This window comes from Podarcis erhardii (assembly GCF_964252035.2).
Source record: "Podarcis erhardii genome assembly, chromosome: 11".
NCBI classification, from domain to species: domain Eukaryota; kingdom Metazoa; phylum Chordata; class Lepidosauria; order Squamata; family Lacertidae; genus Podarcis; species Podarcis erhardii.
This window is the reverse complement of record NC_138501.1, coordinates 41,446,572-41,466,967: the sequence shown is the minus strand read 5'-3', so window position 1 is coordinate 41,466,967 and position 20,396 is coordinate 41,446,572. Positions and strand designations below refer to the sequence as shown.

Below are 20,396 nucleotides of genomic sequence, written 5' to 3'. Positions count from 1 at the left end.
GTTTCTGTCATCACAAAAATTTAAAGTTCATAACTTCTCAATTCTTCTGCAATGTTTCAGTGGACCAATTGAATGGAGCTGATCTATGGAGCAGTTTGAGAAACTCTGAGCTAGGTTTTGAGAGACAATCTTCTAGCCTATACTTCTGTAGTTGAGAGGGATGGAGAAAATAGTTGGGCTCACATTCTTCGTAGTCACATCTCCCAAACTGTGATGCATTTCTGCAACAAAAATATGCTTATTAAAAAGCATATATTTGGGGAGACTCTGCACAAAAATGCGTATATTAGGAAAAATTGCATACAAAAAGTATATATTAGGTGAAATGCACATGAAAATGCACACAGATTATTAGTGGACTTTAAAAAAATGCAAACTGATACACAACTAAGGTGAATGGAAGACTGGAAAAATAAGGAACAAAGATAAAATAAAAACAGCAGCTCTAACTTTCTTGAGATATTGATGTCTATCTTTAAAATGGCTCTGTCATGCTGCTGCATTGAAAAGAAAAACGAAATCTTTCAATTTCTTCTTCTTTAGGAGACGATGATGAAATTCCTCAGGAGTTTTTATTGGGAAAGCATCAACTTAGTGAATTGGGCAGTGAATCTGCTAAAATTAAGGCAATGGGCATTATGGACAGGGTAAGTTATTGCTGCCTTAAAAATGAAGAATGCAGCAGATTTTTGTTCACAGAGGGATTCTTCAACAAATATTTTTCATCTGGAAGAGATGTTACCTGAGACCTCTTTTAATCTCCAGGGCATTTGGGACGAAATGTAAAAGACAAGTGTGTGCTGTCATTTAAATGTAGAGACATTTATTATTTGTTTTGGCAACTCACAACTTATACACATTCAGCTTTATGCTCTTGGCAAATTAAGAAATTAAAATAAATTAAAAAGATGGCAAAAATGGGGTGAGCATCCAGGAAAAACCCGTTTGGGAAGCCTACCCACTCAAGAACCCCATGGGTTTTTACAATACATTATTTTGGCTTTAGGCGCTATCTGGAACGTAATCCCAATGTAACTTGAGAGTTGCCCGCAGTCTAGTCCGAGCTCTGTCTGGGCACTAGGAGACAGTCCCCGCCCTCCAAATCCTAACCTTGAGCTGAACTAGGATCTACTTCCAATTTTATTTGGAGCCATTACTTTTTTAATTGGCAAGTGAAAGGAAGGATACACAATTTGAGGATGAAAGACACTACTCTGTTTATAAGTCCAAATGGTGGACATAGAGATTATTATATCCATGAAGGATAATTGGCAGATAAAATGTTCTGTTTTTAGCTTTCAACAGAAAAAACAGTGAAAGTCCTGAACATATTGGAGAAGAACATTCAAGATGGTTCAAAGCTTTCTACTCTTCTTAACCATGTAAGTTGCTAAATGATGCTAGTGTCATTGTATTTATTTTATACATTAATTGAGAGGCTAGAAATAGCCTTTCCAGCTCTCCTTCTGAACTGGAGACTGCACTTGAGGAATCCAAAAAGGTTGGTTCAGATGGCATGGAGTATACTGTGACATTGCTACCAACCTCAGCTGAGAATGTCACATAGAGAAAATAATATCTAGTCTAAGTAACTTACTAGGAAGTCATTTCTACAGAGAGCCTCTTTAAATTGAAATAGAGGTTCCACTAGTCTAGTTATGCACAACTCAAATAACCACAAAGGATTTGTTTATATTTTATCAACAGGACATCACTGATACGTTAACTGAAGACAAGCATCATGTTATAATTTTAACTAGCCAGTGTTCTCTTTAGCTAATTTTTTGACCTTTCTTTTCTCCATGACCCATACTGCTGTTTATTATCTCTCTCCAAGTAGAGACTTTTCTCTTTCTTTATACCACCATAGAACTTCATTCTCCTCTCTAGCCTCCCCACTTTCTGCTCCCATTTCCAAATACCTTTGTATCCCATTTGTTACCTTTCTGTTTTCTCTGCAGTCTGTATACTTTTCTGTATTCCCTCTGTACCCGATGTATTACTTCCCCCACCAACTTTCTCTTCCCATTACCTAGGCTTCTGTGCATCACATTTTGTTACTTTTTTCTGCCTCAAATCTGTTTCCTTCTCCCTGCCCCCTCCATTCCATTTACTTCTCCCTGACCTCTTCTACTCTTCCTTCTTAATGTTGGTGGCTGCAGTGCAAAAGGCTTTCGCTCACTTAGCAATGCACACACTGAGGGAATCACAGACGCTAACCAAAGCTATTTGTATTTACTCTAGCAGAAGACTGTGGCTACCTTTCTTGAATTTGACACTAAACATACATCTGTGGAAAACAGGAATTTTGGTCCTCTCAAGCCTAGAGTTGGCACATGCCTGCCCTCTAGTGTCCAATTTTTATTTTGAAATGTAAACTCACCTGAAGGCTTGGGATGGACAATTTACATACATGCATATTGCTCTATATTTCTCAATCAGTGATATGTCTGCATGGTTTTTTTGTTCTCAAAGGCCTTTTTCCATTATTGTAACTGACTTCTGTGACTGACTTGGGTCAAGATCTACATTCTATTTTTTCTCTTTCTGTTGGTTTGCCTAGAGCAGGGGTAGTCAGCCTTTTTATACCTACCGGCCACTAATGCATCTTTCTTGATGGTAAAATTTCCTTACCACCCACCAGTGCTCAATGGAAGGAGGATTCAGCTTGTGCCATAGAACCCCCTACCGCCCACCTAGAATCCTGAAACGCCCACTTGTGGGCAGTAGTGACCAGGTTGACAACCCCTGGCCTAAAGGAATACTGTAGCAAAGTGCTGTGACCTCTATATAATGCCTTATCCACATTATGCTAAATTCCACAGAATTAGACTTTAGAGTGACTTGTTTACCTTCCACTTTGAGAGAGAGTTAATGCTCTTACTTTCCTGTTACTGGAAATAGCTGAATGCTCTTGCATTGGAAATTCAGATTCCTTAGTTGGAACAGGAGTTAACCAGGGCTATTGACTGTTTGGCTCCGAAGCGCCCTCTCCGATTGCATGAAGCCCGGAGAGCCCCGTGGTTTTCCACGGATCTGAGGGCAATGAAACAATCGTTGAGACGGCTAGAGCGCCGGTGGCGGATAACTCATTCTGAATCTGACCGGACACGGGTTAGAGCTCAACGTCGAGCCTACCAAGTGGCGATAGCGACGGCGAAGAAGACTTTCTTCACCGCCTCTATTGCATCTGCAGAAAACAGCAGCAGGAGACTCTTTCAGGTGGTTCGCAATTTAGCGGAACCACCTGTAACATCGGGGCCCAGTACGGGCCACATGTTCTCCTGCAATGAATTTGCAAATTTTTTTGCAGATAAAATCGCTCAGATTCGGGAAGAAGTAGACTCCACCGTGGGAGCAGGGCCGGGGCGGGAGAGTGCTAGAGTCCTGTCTGGTCAAGTTGTGTGGGATCAATTTCAATCTGTTACCTCCGAGGATGTGGACAGGCTGCTTGGACGAGTGAAGCCAACCACCTGTCTCCTGGATCCTTGCCCATCCTGGCTTATAAAAGCTAGCCGGGAAGGACTGGGCGATGGGCTTCGTGGGGTGGTGAATGCTTCCCTCCGTGAGGGAGCCTTCCCAGACCCGCTGAAAGAGGCGGTTATTAAACCGCTTCTTAAAAAACCATCTTTAGATGCGGCCACGATGGCCAATTATCGCCCAGTCTCAAACCTCCCATTCTTGGGCAAGGTGATTGAGCGAGTGGTTGCTGAACAACTCCAGGCACGCCTGGAAGAAGCGGACCATTTGGATCCCTTCCAGTCGGGATTCAGGCCTCATCATGGGACTGAAACTGCCTTGGTCGCACTGGTTGATGATCTCCGGCGGGCTAGGGACAAAGGTGAGAGCTGTTTCCTAGTTCTGCTGGATCTCTCAGCGGCGTTTGATACCATCGACCATGACATCCTTCTGGACCGTCTTGAGGGGCTGGGAGCTGGGGGCACTGTCATACAGTGGTTCCGCTCCTTCCTCCTGGGCCGTGTTCAGAAAGTGGTGGTGGGGGATGAGTGTTCAGACCCCTGGCCGCTCACTTGTGGGGTGCCTCAGGGTTCTGTCCTCTCCCCCATGCTTTTCAACATCTACATGCAGCCGCTGGGAGGGATCATCAGGAGGTTTGGGCTGGGTGTTCATCAGTATGCAGATGATACCCAGCTCTACCTCTCTTTTAAATCAGAACCAGTGAAGGCGGTAAAGGTCCTGTGTGAGTGTCTGGAAGCGGTTGGAGGATGGATGGCGGCTAACAGATTGAGGTTGAATCCTGACAAGACAGAAGTACTGTTTTTGGGGGACAGGAGGCGGGCAGGTGTGGAGGATTCCCTGGTCCTGAATGGGGTAACTGTGCCCCTGAAGGACCAGGTGCGCAGCCTGGGAGTCATTTTGGACTCACAGCTGTCCATGGAGGCACAGGTCAAATCTGTATCCAGGGCAGCTGTTTACCAGCTCATCTGGTACGTAGGCTGAGACCCTATCTGCCTGCGGACTGTCTCGCCAGAGTGGTACATGCTCTGGTTATCTCCCGCTTGGACTACTGCAATGCGCTCTACGTGGGGCTACCTTTGAAGGTGACCCGGAAACTACAACTAATACAGAATGCGGCAGCTAGACTGGTGACTGGGAGCGGCCGCCGAGACCATATAACACCGGTCTTGAAAGACCTACATTGGCTCCCAGTTCGTTTCCGAGCACAATTCAAAGTGTTGGTGCTGACCTTTAAAGCCCTAAATGGCCTCGGTCCAGTATATCTGAAGGAGCGTCTCCTCCCCCATTGTTCTGCCCGGACACTGAGGTCCAGCTCCGAGGGCCTTCTGGCGGTTCCCTCACTGCGAGAGGCCAAGTTGCAGGGAACCAGGCAGAGGGCCTTCTCGGTGGTGGCGCCCGCCCTGTGGAATGCCCTCCCATCGGATGTCAAGGCGATGGACAACTACCTGACATTCAGAAGACATCTGAAGGCAGCCCTGTTCAGGGAAGTTTTTAATATGTGACATTTTAGTGTATTTTTTATCTCTGTTGGAAGCCGCCCAGAGTGGCTGGGGAAACCCAGCCAGATGGGCGGGGTACAAATAATAAATTATTATTATTATTATTATTATTATTATTTATTATTCCAGAGTGACTTTTCCCTGTTTTTGTGTTGCTTCTTCCTTCCTGACATGGTTTCCTACTTGGTTAACAGAAGATGGAAAAGAGCAGATTTTTTTAAATCAGAAATGATGCTCTATAAGAGTTCATCTCAATGGATGAAGAAATACTGAGTAAGGCTCCAATACTGCCATGAACAGTGTGAGCCTCACTCACTGTTGTCATTCTGCAGGGTCATTTTGGGTGACGGTTACTAACCAGAAAAAAATCCCTGGCTGATTAGATGCAAGAGCACAGCTGGTGAAAAAGTTGGCAACTGTACTTCAGGAAGAGTTTTTCTGAGATTGTAGCATTGTGCAATATATCACAGAGATTCCTGGTTTGTATTTGGCTATTAGGAGGTTTTAAAATACGAGTAATCACTAAACTTTTTCATATTGATATATTAACTATTTCTGCGTAAACTTTGCTCACATTTATTTTCTCTGATTGCTTTTTAAAAATGTTTTCTTTTAAACTTAGCACTCTGAATTTTTCTGCAGAATAATGACACTGAAGATGAGGAAAGATTATGGAGAGACTTGATCATGGAGAGAGTCACAAAATCTGCAGATGCCTGTCTTACAGCTATCAACATTATGACATCACCCAACATGCCCAAAGCTGTATATATTGAAGATGTAATAGAAAGAGTTATTCAATACACTAAATTTCACTTACAGAACACACTTTATCCTCAGTATGATCCTGTTTACCGATTGGACCCTCATGGTGGTTAGTATAACAGATATATTTCTTGCTTTTTGAAATCATACTATTGTAGAGAATATACAGGCAGATCCAAAATCATCATCTCCTCCTCCTTCCTCCTCCTACTCCTCCTTCTTTATACCCCGCCCATCTGCCTGGGTTTCCCCAACCACTCTAATGTAAAGTAAGCCTTCTCAAATTTACTTAGCTATATTTTGTTTACAGTATTGATATCCCGCCTTTCTGTTCCACCACTGGTGTGCCCAGAGTATCTGCCAACAACAAATTTAAAAATATAGAGAGAGATCTGAGAGGGCTGAGGAGGCTAAAATAAATTAATACTGCCAAGTATATGTCGTGTAGTGGAAAAAAGGGAACTGTTGATATTCTGGTCCCAGATTGCTTGGAGTTTTAAAGGTCACTATCAATACCTTGAATTGAGACTGGCAACAAGTGAAGCTCAGAAAAGTGTAAAACAATTTGATTGACTACCTGGCAGCTCATTTTGGAGCAATTGAAAGGACAGCCCCATAAGAACATATGAATAGCCTTGCTGGAACAGACCAGTGGTTCATCTCGTCCAGCATCCTGTGTTCAAAGTTACCAATCAGATGCCCATAGGAAGCTCACAAGCAGAATCTGAACAAAATACCACTATCTCCTCCTGTGGTTTCCAGCAACTGGTCCTGAGAAGCCTATTGCTTCCAACTGTGTAGACATTGCAGCTAGCAGACATTGATAGCTGCTAGATGGTCTATCAATATATAGCTGTTGATAGACCCATGCAAAGCACATCACAGCAGTCTCTTTTCTTTTTCATTATGCTCTTCTTGTATTTTTCAAAATATTGGCTTGTGCTTTAGAGGGTTCCCATTGCTATCTGTGCCAGCTGCAACTTAAAGTATAAGTTGCATTTTCCCTGAAAATGTTGACTGGGAAAATCCTGTTGGGATCTGAATAGTCTGAAATTATTTGGTGCCCTGTCATAATTGATTTGAGTAAATTTAATTTGCATACTTAATGGTGTAAAAGCTTCATTAAGTGTTCCCTTCAGAAGGTCTCTCTCCTCTCATACATACAATACATATAATCAACGTGATTTATTATAGTCAACTTGGTTGACTATACAGTGGTACCTCTGGTTACGAACTTAATTTGTTCCGGAGGTCCATTCTTAACCTGAAGCTGTTCTTAACCTGAGGTACCACTTTAGCTAATGGGGCTTCGCACTGCGGATACGTGATTTTTGTTCTCATCCTGGGGCAAAGTTCTTAACCCAAGGTACTACTTCTGGGTTAGCAGAGTTTGTAACCCGAAGTGTTTGTAACCTGAGGTGTTTGTAACCCGAGGTACCACTGTATTTCATCTTGGGAGATAAGAGAAATATATGAGCTTGGTGAGGAGCAGCTTTATATCTAATACGGTTGCATTGTGCTAAATTTCTAAAAAATGTGTCTTGTTTTAAAATTTACTAGGTGGTGTATTAAGCTCAAAAGCAAAGCGTGCCAAGTGTTCTACCCATAAGCAAAGAGTAATCGTGATGTTATATAACAAAATTTGTGATATTGTTAGCAGTTTGGCTGAACTGTTGGAGATACAGCTTCTTACTGACACCACTATTCTTCAGGTAAGTTTGATCCATTTTATCCAGATTTCTCTTCCCCTTCTGCACACACACACAGGTCTAAAGTTCTTCTCCAGTGGCTATTTTTTTTCTTTTACAAGCAGTAATGATGAAACTTCTTAAATTTAAGCTACTAGATTTTAAAAATTATTTTATAAGGCAACTTGGACAGTCAGTTATGAATATATATGATATGGAAAATATATGAATCTTTGAAGAACAATAACTACAAAATACCCAAGGAAAACAAATGTGTTTTTCTGTCTTAAATCTGAGGTCCTTTTCATCCCTGTTGTATGCTACTGCGACTAGTATGGGAATTGGAGAACACAATTAAAAAGATGATGATCAGAGGTCTTTTTCTGTTGAAAAGATTTTATTTTCGTTTTTCAAGCATTTTGAGAATTTATGTATATATTTCCTTTTCTGTTAATAGGTTTCTTCAATGGGGATAACACCTTTTTTTGTAGAAAATGTCAGTGAACTTCAGTTATGCGCCATCAAACTTGTCACTGCAGTAAGCACACCTTTTAACCAATATTTAATTGTACAGAAATGAATGACTTCTTGTGGTGTTGTTGGTTTTTAAAGGAACCTTTGTGGTGGGTGGCTTTCATGAATTACTTAATCTGGTCCTGATCATGCCCTCACTTCTAACTTTGCCTGGCAACAGGTTCTTTTCCCCACTGAACTACTTCTCACTAAGCTTTGCCTCATAACCCAGATTGCTGCTGGTTTGTGAGAAAAGTATAACAACGCCACTGATCTTTCACGCCATTATTTACCTTAATTGTTAGAAGGAAGGATATGATGGCAGGAGCACTGCCGATCAAACAAATCTATTGCTTTGATAGTAGGCAAGGATTAAGGAATTATGTTACTGAGACCATGTCTGATGTGTCTATGATGGGACACTAACTTGATTTGGGGCATGCTGAGAGTAGCTGAAAACCTACAAGGAGATATCCCTGAGAGAGAAATCTCATTGCTATAGCAAATGCAGATTGGTCTGATTTTTAATTTTTTTTGAAGCAGTGTAGATTAGGACAGTAGCTTTAAAGCAGCTACTGTATTTTTCCATGTATAACACGCCCCCATGTATAAGACGACCTCTATTTTGGGGGGACTCCAATGTAAGAAAATGGGGGGGGGATTGCCTAGGGTTGCTGAGCTTTTTTGGGGGGAGTGCCAAAAATCACTAACCTGACTGACAAATGCTACAAATGCTACAAATCGCAAGTGTCGCCAAAGCCACAAAGCGTCTGTTCACTTGTTGACAGAAGCCGGCATTCGCACGCCCAATTGCCGCAGCGACAGCCAATCCACAGCAGCCCTTGCCGCAGCCACCAGTCACCCACCAAATCACCGTTGACAAGCTCCTGCTCGTGGCTGCAACCAATAGCCCATCTCCCCTCTGCACTATGCATGTATAAGACGACCCCAGATTTTTAACATTATTTTAGAGTAAAAAAACCTTGTCTTATTCATGAAAAAGTACGGTGATTTGTCCAGCCTGATGGCTCAGTGTGTGAACAACTTGGTGAGCCTCACTAGGTTTGAAAGTTTACTTAGAAAACAATTTGAGTTGGTATTTTAAACTGATGTTAGTAGTACCTTTTCCAAAATAATTTTAAACCATTTAATACATTTACATTAATACCACTTTTCTGGATTCATACCTCTTGGCTATAGATATTGATTGGTAATAGGAAAATAACTTTATGTTTTAATAAGTGTGTATGTGTGTTTGTAATATGTTTTGTATTTTGGACAGCAAAATAAACAGGAAATAAAATACATATAATAACCATAATGATCTTTTTTCAGGTCTTCTCAAGATATGAAAAGCATAGGCAGTTGATATTAGAAGAAATTTTCACTTCACTTGCAAGGTTACCAACCAGCAAACGAAGTCTGAGGAACTTCAGGTAATGTACAGTGCTAATTTCTCTCTCCCTCTCCTCCCATCTTTTGAAGAAGTCTGTATTTTTTAAGACATTTTATTGTTAACTGCCTGCTTCAAGGGGTATGCTAAGCCAAACTATGTCTTCATAATTGCAGGGTTGGGATTTGAATCTAAGGTGCAATTTCAGATTTTGCATACAAGGCTTGTGGCTGTTGGGAGAGTAGAAAACACATCAAATGTCAGATGAGGGAAAACTCCTACCATCCCCTACTTTTTGCTTGATTTTGCTTGATTTTTTGTTAATATGGCTTAACTGAATATTGGTTAACGAAATGCCAGTGAGGTTTAGTGGACTAAGACTAGGCAAGCATCTATTCCAATCCCCACTCCACCATGAAACTCCCTGGGTGACCTGCACTAGCTACTATTACAGCCCAACGTACATCACAGATTTGATGAGATGATAAAAGAGGGGTGGAGCATAGCATAGGATCAAGCCATGCAAAGCATGCCACTCTGAATGCTATAAAAGAAAGGTGGGATAACATTGAAGGAAGGAGATGTATGAGTGTGAGGCGGGAATGCTTAAATCAGGCATGGGGAAAGTTTGGCCTCTGACCAAATTAGACCCAGCAGGTCTAGTTTGGCCTACAAGGCTGTTTTCCCCATGCCATACACCTCCTGTCAATCTGTATCTACACCCAGTATTAGGTTTAGGACAGGTAGAGACATTACTGCAAAGGAACAACCAAAAGCCTTGAAGAGCACTCCCAGTTGTTCCATAGCACTTGGGAGCTGCTGATCCCTTCTGAAGGTGTGGGTTGCTGTCATAGCTCAAGGGTGATGACTGCAATCTCCACTGGGGTTCCTGATTCAAAGCTTTCACATGCAGTTGCTTTTCACATGCAGTTTCACATGCTGAAAGTGGGGCTTGAATTCAGCATCAACTTCCAAGTCCTGCTTTTGTCAGGGGTCTTCCTCTACAACCTTGCTTGTAGTCAAGCTGGGCTGTAGAGGAAAAAAGTTCCCACCCCTGGTTTAAATCATGTAGCTTCAAAGTAAAGTGATACACTTCTGTTGGATCAACTTTTGTTCCAGAAATGTACTGCTCTTTGGGGGAAGCTTATTGCTTAGTTTGAATGCAAAATCACATCTCTATTGTGGGAATAAGATTTGAGATCATTGTAATAATTGAAGCCAATTGAAAAAAATGCCAGGGGTTTTAGTGTTTTTCACTGGGTTCATTTTTAACGTTAGTAAAATAGGTTTGTGTTTTTCAACAGACTGAACAGCAGTGACACTGATGGTGAACCTATGTATATTCAAATGGTGACTGCACTGGTGCTACAACTAATTCAGTGTGTTGTGCATCTACCATCAGGCGAGAAGGACTCTAATTCTGAAGAGGAGTCAAATAAGAAGGTGAAAAATGCTTTAGATTTATGAAGATATATGTATTTAGCATATGTTCATATAGTTCTTACCGTTATCATCATGAATTCATGGAATGCTGGGCCAGTGATGGGTAGGGCATGGAATGTGGGGAAAGAGCAAAGGGGGAAATCTCAGTTGGTGACACTTGAAGGAGAAGTTGAAAAGGCACTGAAGAGAGAGGAAGCAAGTAAACACAATATATCAGAGAGGAAGAAAAGTGAACCTGGGCAACAGAGCAGATAGACTGAAAGAACTGTGAGAAATGAATATTCAATTAACTGTGTTAACTGAGGTTAAGTTATTTGATGACATTGTTCGTTGGCTGAGTGAATTATATTTTGTTTTTAAGATAATGAAGTAGCGTATTTACCGAGTCTAATGCACCATCGAATCAAATGAGCGCCTCAATTTTCAGAACATTGAAACCAAAAAAAGTATTTGCTGGTGAATGTACTGTATTGGCCTGAATTTAAGCTTCACTTTCCCCCCAAATTCCAACCATGAAAAGTTAAGGTGCAGCTTAGATTCGCAACCTGCGGTATGCAGCCAGGAGTACAGGACAAACAGCGCCCGCCTCACGCGTAGTGCAGCTTATATTCGGGTGTGGCTTATATTCAGGCCAATATGGTAAATGTGCCATCAAATCTAATGTGCACCTTAATTTTCACAGTGTAATTTGTCCAAAAAAGGTGAGTGTTAGGTTCAAGTAAATACGGTATTGTTCATGTTCATTAGACTCAAAAGTGATTGCAGGGTTGCATCTCCTTGTTCATAGTTGAGAAACGTATGTATTATACTTGCTGTTGCATAAATCACAACACACATTCAGTAAGCAGGCGCTGTGTTCATTTTCAGGTGGACCAGGATGTCCTCATTACAAACTCATATGAAACAGCCATGAGAACAGCACAAAACTTCCTTTCCATTTTTCTCAAGAAGTGAGTAGAATTCAACTGATCATCTGTTATAAGTTTTATTTCTGTGTTGCTGTCCATGCAGGGCTTTGTCTCCTTCCACTTGCTCAAGAGGCAGGGATCATGCTAAATATTACCCTTACCTCCCTTATTAAACTCTTACAATTCTATAATTCTTTCTTTCTCCCTGGAGAATATCAGGAATTATCCCACTCTACCAAAGACCTATGGCATAAATTGGTTGTGTTCAGAGCTCTCAAAATAGACATCTAACACACATCATTGTTCAGAAAATTTTATAGCCTTTTTGTTTCCTTCCACCCTCCCTGGTGAAAGAAGTATCTACTTCCACCATTGCTTAGTAGATCAAGTTTTGCATTCCTCTAGCATACAAAGCAGAACACATCCCTGTTTAATTCATCATCATTGTACTTTCCATCAGGGCTGCAGTTCCCTCAGCATCCCTGTCATCAAATGCTCCAATGTCAGATCTGTTGGACAGTTATCACAGTCTGGATATCTGCCTACACAGAGAAAGGAACATTGGGACTTTCCTTCTCAAAATGTCCAGAGGCATTCAGAATCAACCCAAAACACTCATTCAGTGGCTGGCATTCAGTGGCAATAATCTATTTTTTAGGACTACATGCAGACACTTCTGCATCATAAACAACCCTTCCCTCATAGTTTCTCTAATCTTTGTCCCTCCCTCAATTCCGGATAACTCTTGACATTTATGAGCTTGTCCATGGTGAAACTGGGAGGGGCTTGTTCCGGGGAGGCAAAAATGTGTGAGTGCTTTTATATTTAGCGCTCATTAACCTGGCATCAAAAGGATGTTAAGGCATACTTCTTTTCCCAGATATGATTATCAGGCTTGCTACTGTTATATTCTTCCACATTTATGATTATATATATAGTGCCAGAAAATTCTCACTTAAAATGTAAAAGAAAAATCTAGGATTGATTGAAAGGTGAATTCACTATGTCTTATTTTCCCCTTTTCATTGCTTTCTTCAAACAGATGTGGTAGCAAGCAAGGGGAAGAAGATTATAGGCCACTCTTTGAGAACTTTGTTCAGGATCTCCTTTCCACGGTCAACAAACCAGAGTGGCCAGCTGCGGAGTTACTACTTAGTCTATTGGGAAGACTGTTGGTAAGATGCTTGGATTTTTGAAGCAATAATTCTGCTTCACTTTTAATAATGGCTTGCTTATTTTGATGTAAGTTGTGAAAATAGTCTTATTGTACTGAATCTGCTTGTTGCATGCAGTGCGATGTGCTTTGAGCTGGTGCAGACTTAATATAAGAGTGATCCTTAACTAGGATGAGGGATGAAGAACAGGCAATTTCACTCCTTTTCCTACCATTTCTTCTTTTAGACTTTGAATTCTTCTCCCTCCTGCTCTATTATCACTGTTCCATGTTAAGTCTCACCAGTGTTAAACATGGTTACAGAAATGGACTCCAGATTTCAAAAGCTATGTTTGAAGTATCCTTGAGTTAATGTTGGTCAACTGTAAAGATATGCTAAATGAGAAGCAGAAGAAATTTTCTTACAAATGGAGAGAGGATGGGGAAGTTCAGGCTTTTGATATGAAGTGGCCTGAATTATATGTGAAATGCTAAATAATGTTACTGAACTCTTCCCATTATTGTAGGAGAGGATCAAGCAATATTGTCTTGAAATGTGAGGGGAATAAAAATGAAGTTTACATATTTTTTTTCTTTCGTTTTCTTAGGTCCATCAATTTAGTAATAAATCTACAGAGATGGCTTTGAGGGTGGCATCACTCGACTATCTTGGTACCGTAGCAGCACGGCTGCGGAAAGATGCAGTCACTAGCAAAATGGATCAAGGATCTATAGCTCGAATTTTAAAACAGGTTTGAGTGAAGTTATTGTTGATTATTTTAAGGCAGGTTTCAGTGTAGAGATTAGTGTCCATAAAATATTTGGAGTAACATCCCATACAAAACACTGATGAGAAAAATAGCATTGTGAGATTTCTTCTTTGTGTTACTCTCAAAAATCAAGAGTGCTTTTGACCTCTCATTTTGATTAGTTTACCCTTAAAATATAAGTTTGTGGCAGTTGCCTCTGGGAGCATCCAGCTGTTAGCTGGGGTGATGTGGAGGGTGAGGGGGAAGAGACAACATTTAATTTCATGGCAAAATAAAAAATTTCTGCAGAAGGAGCAGCCCAACAGGTTTGCTGGGAGATGGTGTTTCACACACTTGCTACTAATTGATTGTGCGTATGACGACTTTGTTTGATACCTTTTATTTTTGTTGTGTGTTAACATGTTGTGTGTGACATATTGATGCTCCCGGTGTGTTTTGTAATTTGTTTACTTTAAAGTGTGTTTAGATCAAATTGATCCAAGTTAGTGTGTTCTGATATTGGAAAGGGTGAATTTTATTTAAAATATATTGTGTATTACAGGTCTCAGGAGGGGATGATGAAATCCAGCAACTGCAAAAGGCACTGTTAGATTATTTGGAAGAAAATACAGAAACTGATGCAGCACTAGTGGTATGTTGTAGTTGTTTAAGTGAAAGTCTGCTTAACCCTTTCTGTCTTGAAGGCCACATCAACTGTAGGCCAACCCCTTGAGGGTGGTATGTCCATGTTGGGCATGGCCAAAGTTTGCAGAAAGAAATCACATGCACGTGCACACCCACCCACACACCATGGTGCTGTATTGGAAAGGAAGGTCTTTTGCCTACCTTGCAAATGTGCTGGCTTGTTCCCTTTTAAGCTGAGTGAGTAAGGTCTTGGGAGACCTTAAGCCTTTCTCCCTTAGCACACCAATAGAGGAGGTGGCACAAAGGCTACTGCCTTTGAAACTTTGAAACTGCAACTAAGTTAGATACACAGGCATCAAAAGTTAAACATATAGATGTATGGACATCTAAAAGGTTATGTAGAGATTGATACCAACAATTATAAAGTTCATGTTACTTGTAGCTTTCTGATATGAGGCAAAAAACTGGCAAATTGTATTACTCTAGTGTTTTTCCCTGCTGAGCTTTACATGTCAGTGTTTTAGTATTACATGCAAATTGCCTCTTTTTACTATAAACTGTTTTCTGCTTCATACAAACCCAGTGTTAGGAAGTTTGACAAGCTCCTGCACTAAAAATTTACCACTACACCACTGTTCAGTATAAAAATGCTCGTTCTTCCAATTTGGCAATACTTTTTTTCTTTTTAAAGTTTGTGGGGTTGTAATATAACCTAAGAAAGAGATGACAGAACTACATTTGAGTGCCTCTGTCCATGATAATACAGGACTGCTTACATGATAGGAAGCAGAGTCAATGACAACTGTGGTATATTCCCCATAAAGGAGAAGGGCCACATCTCAAGGCATAGTACATGCTTTACATTCAGAAGACCCCAGGTTGAATTTGTCATTGACTCTGCTTCCTATCATGTAAGCAGTTCTGTATTATCATGGACAGAGGCACTCTGGGTAGGTGAAGAGTAGGCCCTAACACTTTTATGATGGTCACATTTAATAAGCAGTTGAGGAACACATTCATTTATCATAGACTCTAAAAATCAATTTATAATTGTTTTATCATGTTTTGTAGTGTAAATAATCCAGGAGTTAAAGTGTATTTGCAAAATGAAAATGACTTTGTACATGAAAATGACTTTGGAGTAAATTCAACTATATGCAACTCAAAATACAGTTGATAAATTCAGCTATATGTAATTCAAAATGTAGTTGGCTTGGAATATGGAAATGCCCTGCTTCATTTCCAGTAACAAGAACTTAGATCAATATATTCTAAAATACTAGTGTCTTACTTATTGACGAAAATCTATATCCCTCCATTCCGTTGCTGTAAAAATACTCAAGGCATCTTTCACCAATTAAAAATATACTAAATAAGCATATCCAACAAACAGTATGAGCAATGAAACACTTTCTGACATTGTCCTTTTTGGGATTTATTTTCCCACACTCTCTCCTGCTGCACCAGTTTTCTCGGAAATTTTATATAGCACAGTGGTTTCGGGACACTACTATGGAGACTGAGAAAGCAATGAAAACTCAGAAGGATGATGATTCATCTGAAGGAACACACCATGCAAAAGAAATCGAGACAACGGGACAAATCATGCACAGAGCAGAAAGTCGCAAAAAATTTCTTCGCAACATCATTAAAACGGCACCTTCTCAGTTCAGTACATTAAGGTGAGTTCCACAGATAGTTCATTTTTATTTACTAAACAACATTTGGTGTTCATGTATCGCCATATTCTTCTGTTGATAAGCAAATGCTAAAGTAATATTCTACCACTTCATTACAGGATGAATTCTGATACTGTGGACTATGAAGATGCTTGCTTGATTGTTCGCTACTTGGCCTCTATGAGGCCGTTTGCCCAGAGCTTCGATATTTATTTGACACAGGTAAACTGTGCCAGAAGTCTTAGTGAAATACAGTTGGCTTCCTGGTTCCAAACGCTTATGCGGTAGTGTGCAATATCTGTTCATTGTTAAGCGCAGGTATTTAATAGGTCGTGGTAACACCACATGCTTCCATAATTATGTATCAATTCCACAACATTTTTCTTTATCCTGCATGCATTTCACACCTCCTTGAACTCTTTATTTCATCTTTGCATTTTTGTAACAAGAACCTTAAGTTAAAAAGGTGTCTTAAAAGGATAATGGTCCTTTGCCTACATATACTTTATTTGCATTCTTGAATTTTAAGGATATTACCTCATAAAGTGTATATTCACACATCATAGTAGAGCAGCTTAATAACTCAAAATAGAAAATAGTTTTAGTAGTTTGCTTGCAGTGCATGGTACTGCCATGATGAATGTCGTAATTTAGTAGCTTGATTATATTAATACTTAATAGGAATGCAAGCATGTTTGAATGGGTCACCACGTTAGGCCTCCAGAAATACAAGCGTACTCCTACTTTGTTTAATTTTTTGGCCTTCATTGTGGTTCTTGACCAGAGTGGATTAAAAAAGCAGAAAGAATAATTAAATAGCTACTATGGAGGACTTGATCCAAAATTATCACAAAAAAATCAAAAGAAAACACATACTTAGATGCCTCTTTAACGAAGGCATTATCAACAAGCAAGCAGTCATATTTTATATCACTCTGGGCACAATCCACCTAACATTGCTATTGCACAGCCTCCATTCATTTCAAGGGGCAGGCCCTCCACAAATCCACTTACCGGGGCAAATGTCCCTCACCCAGGCTCAGTGCTGTGGCCTAGATGTTCTCTTTACCTTCTTCCTGACCATATTTGATACAAGCAGCCAAGGCTCACTGTAGTGAGTTCCAATGCACTGCTGCATCTGCCCAACAGTGGTATAGACAGGATAGTTTATTTTCCTGGCCCCAAAATCATGCATCTTTGGTGAGGAGGAAGTGCTTTCTCTGTGATAGCCAATGAAAATCCTACCCTCTTACAGTTCAGCCAGCCGTAATATTCTCTGGAGTGGTCTTCAATTTACATCATTCTTGAAAAGTGACACAGGTAATGGATGCACCTGCCCACCCCATAAGTGAATCAAGTGGGACACAGGGTGCCCCACCCAGTCTCCTTTTGGAATAAGCTGGGCTTTGGAGCAGGCAAACACTTTCTGCTTCTGCCAGTTTCAAATGTCAGCAAGACGTAAGGCACCTCTTGCCCCCAGTCCTCCACATATGCAAGTGTGCACATGTTCAAGGATTTGAAGGAGGGGAATATTGGCTATTTCAAATAATGGCTTGGCTACTGAATTGTGGCAAAACATGTGGACCTTTCACATGGAGTGAAATGGGGTGGTGCAATTAATATGTTTGACTGAGTGCCCCTTTGGTGAGGTTATGTTAGATTTCTGGTAGCTGGTTTTTCATTTTACTTCAATTCTAGCATGTTTCCTCACTTCATTTTTGTTCGTTAAACATTGCTTGCTACTTTTCAAAAGCAAATAAAATGCCTTTTTTTTTTTTGTTTTCTTATTAGATTCTGCGTGTGCTTGGTGAAAATGCAATTGCTGTTCGAACAAAAGCCATGAAGTGTTTGTCTGAGGTTGTTGCTGTAGATCCCAGCATTCTAGCCAGGGTAAACAAAGAAAACACTCTGTAACCATACACATATTTTTCTCACAAGCATCTTTTATGGTTTCCCTCACTTTGTGTTTCTTTCTTGCTTGTTGCTTATAGCTTGACATGCAACGTGGTGTCCATGGACGGTTGATGGACAATTCCACTAGTGTACGAGAAGCAGCCGTGGAATTACTTGGTCGGTTTGTGCTTTGTCGACCACAGCTTGCTGAACAGTATTATGACATGCTGATTGAGCGAATACTGGTATGGCTACTTTTAAATACTAACATTTTATAATTACAGATAGGTAGCCGTGTTGGTCTGCCATAGTCAAAACAAAACAAATTCCTTCCAGTAGCACCTTAAAGACCAACTAAGTCAGTTCTTGGTATGAGCTTTCGTGTGCATGCACACTTCTTCAGATACACTGAAACAGAAGTTTCCAGACCCTTCTATATAGTGAGAAGGTGGGGAGGGGTATTACTCAGAAGGGTGGTGGGAATGGGTGATTGGCAGATAGCTGTGATGAGCCTGTTATATTTTATAAGTTCAATTTTTACATAGCTCTTTATAATGAAAATAAATATGATGGTCCTCTGTTCACCTCTTTTGAAACATAGTTTCTGACAAGCATCTCAAATGGCGATAGTGAGCATTAAGAAGATTTTTTCTCCATTTGTAAGGATTTTACACTAAGTGTTTTAGTTTATTAATCATGGTACTGTGTGGTCATGTTTTAATAGACATTATATTCGTTATCTGTTGCTAATCAGCTTATTATAGCTGCCCTATGTGTTGTAAGATGGGTAACATGCTTATTTTTTTTTCCAGTATTAAATTTTTTCTTTCTTCTGCTTCTTCAGGATACTGGTATTAGTGTCAGAAAAAGAGTCATAAAGATTCTTAGGGATATCTGCATTGAACAACCAACATTTCCCAAAATTACAGAAATGTGTGTGAAAATGATTCGCAGAGTCAACGATGAAGAAGGCATTAAGGTACAGTAAACAAATCACTCACTACAGGGGTGAGCAGCCTCTGACCTGTGGGCCCATCTTGGTCGGCAGGGGTTCCAGTTTTGCCTGTGAGGCCATTTCCCTCAAACCAGGCCCACCTTTCCATCTGCTGAAGTCATGGCATGCTGCTAAGGCAGGATTAAACCCTGTCCTCATGCCCATCAGCTGACATCTTGCCTTAGCAGCATGCCATGTTTCCAGCAAGTAACAGGATTGTGCAGCCGGGACAGTGGGACTGAGCAGGGATTAAAGCACTTTTCAAAAGCAGTGTTTGGATCTCCTGTGAGCAGTGGGTGGTTGCTGCTTCAGCAAGGTGGAGGTTGCTTGACTGAGGCTATATTGGTGCTGATTTCCCTTCCATTCAAGTTGAGCTGCTAGTGATGTGTGTCTAGTGGATTGTGCTTTTTGTAGACTCTTGTTGGTAGTTTAGAGACGGTGGCAAGCTACTTTTACCTAATCAATAGCTATCCATTTTATTTCCAGAAACTGGTAAATGAGACATTCCAGAAGCTGTGGTTTACTCCAACTCCCCATAATGACAAAGAAGCAATGACCAGGAAAATATTGAACATTACAGATGTGGTATGAGAGTTCTATTGTTCGCATTGACTAATGTATCAATTGTGATAAATTGAGTTGTATCTGACATGTTCTAATTTTGTTATTGTCCTTGACATGATTGGTGATTATACTCTGTCCCTAGTGTTGGTTTATTCATTGAAGGCTGAGAGTTCTCATGCTGTAGCGCTTAAGCAAATGTTGCAGTTTGTAGCACACATCTCTCTTGATACTTGTAAAATACTCTGGGTCTTGTGAGGTTCCCTATAACTGATCCAACTATTTTAGTATAGCATGTATGTAGGATTGAAGTTGATTAAGTAAACATAACATTAAATGGATTCGAATGTTTTCAAGAGAATTTAACAATACTCCTACAGTACAGTGGTACCTTGAGTTACAAACGCCTCAGGTTACAAATGCTTCAGGTTACAAACTCCACTAACCTGAAAGAGTTACTTCGAGTTGCCCCAGGATGAGAACGGAAATCGTGTGCCGGCAGCACAGTGGTAGCAAGAGGCCCCATTAGTGGAAGCACGCCTCTAGTTAAGAACAGTTTCAGGTTAAGAATGGACCTCCGGAGCGAATTAAGTTCATAACTAGAGGTACCACTGTACTTACAATATTTTTATAGTTTTCATTTATATAAAGCAGATTTCGTGTTTATTTGACATTGTTTCCAAAAACATATTTGGTCTGCGTTGGTCTTAATGATGATTAATGAACCTAGATAGTGTTTCAAATATTTGAGATGCTATTCAGAAATCTATTAGTACTATGAATGAGCATGTCACTTTACAGAGCCTAATAGGAATCCCTGCTCCAAAAATATTGTAGGTTAGACAGAGTGAAGGGACAGTAACATAAAGCAATAGCCATAAGGTTAGAAAAAACTTACATTTGGTATATTACTATTGTGGTTGGCGCTTTGGTCTAAACCACTGAGCCTCTTGGGCTTGCCGATAGAAGGTCAGCAGTTCGAATCTGCGTGACAGGGTGAGCTCCCGTTGCTCTCTCCCAGCTTCTGCCAACC

General features: G+C 40.5%; 1 protein-coding gene across 3 annotated transcripts in view; it reads left to right on the top strand.

The window, feature by feature from the left end:
* Positions 1–20,396, top strand: part of NIPBL (NIPBL cohesin loading factor) — a 125,686-nt gene that overhangs the window by 91,115 nt on the left and 14,175 nt on the right. For all 3 annotated transcript variants that reach the window (XM_081881314.1, XM_081881316.1, XM_081881315.1), the window contains 17 exons: positions 544–647; positions 1,296–1,382; positions 5,622–5,853; positions 7,305–7,456; positions 7,890–7,970; positions 9,281–9,381; positions 10,643–10,781; positions 11,649–11,731; positions 12,732–12,864; positions 13,451–13,594; positions 14,154–14,243; positions 15,704–15,918; positions 16,035–16,137; positions 17,707–17,805; positions 17,907–18,053; positions 18,653–18,787; positions 19,289–19,387. In XM_081881314.1, the coding sequence (XP_081737440.1) occupies positions 544–647; positions 1,296–1,382; positions 5,622–5,853; positions 7,305–7,456; positions 7,890–7,970; positions 9,281–9,381; positions 10,643–10,781; positions 11,649–11,731; positions 12,732–12,864; positions 13,451–13,594; positions 14,154–14,243; positions 15,704–15,918; positions 16,035–16,137; positions 17,707–17,805; positions 17,907–18,053; positions 18,653–18,787; positions 19,289–19,387 (2,144 nt within the window). The remainder of the gene's footprint in view (positions 1–543; positions 648–1,295; positions 1,383–5,621; positions 5,854–7,304; positions 7,457–7,889; positions 7,971–9,280; positions 9,382–10,642; positions 10,782–11,648; positions 11,732–12,731; positions 12,865–13,450; positions 13,595–14,153; positions 14,244–15,703; positions 15,919–16,034; positions 16,138–17,706; positions 17,806–17,906; positions 18,054–18,652; positions 18,788–19,288; positions 19,388–20,396) is intronic.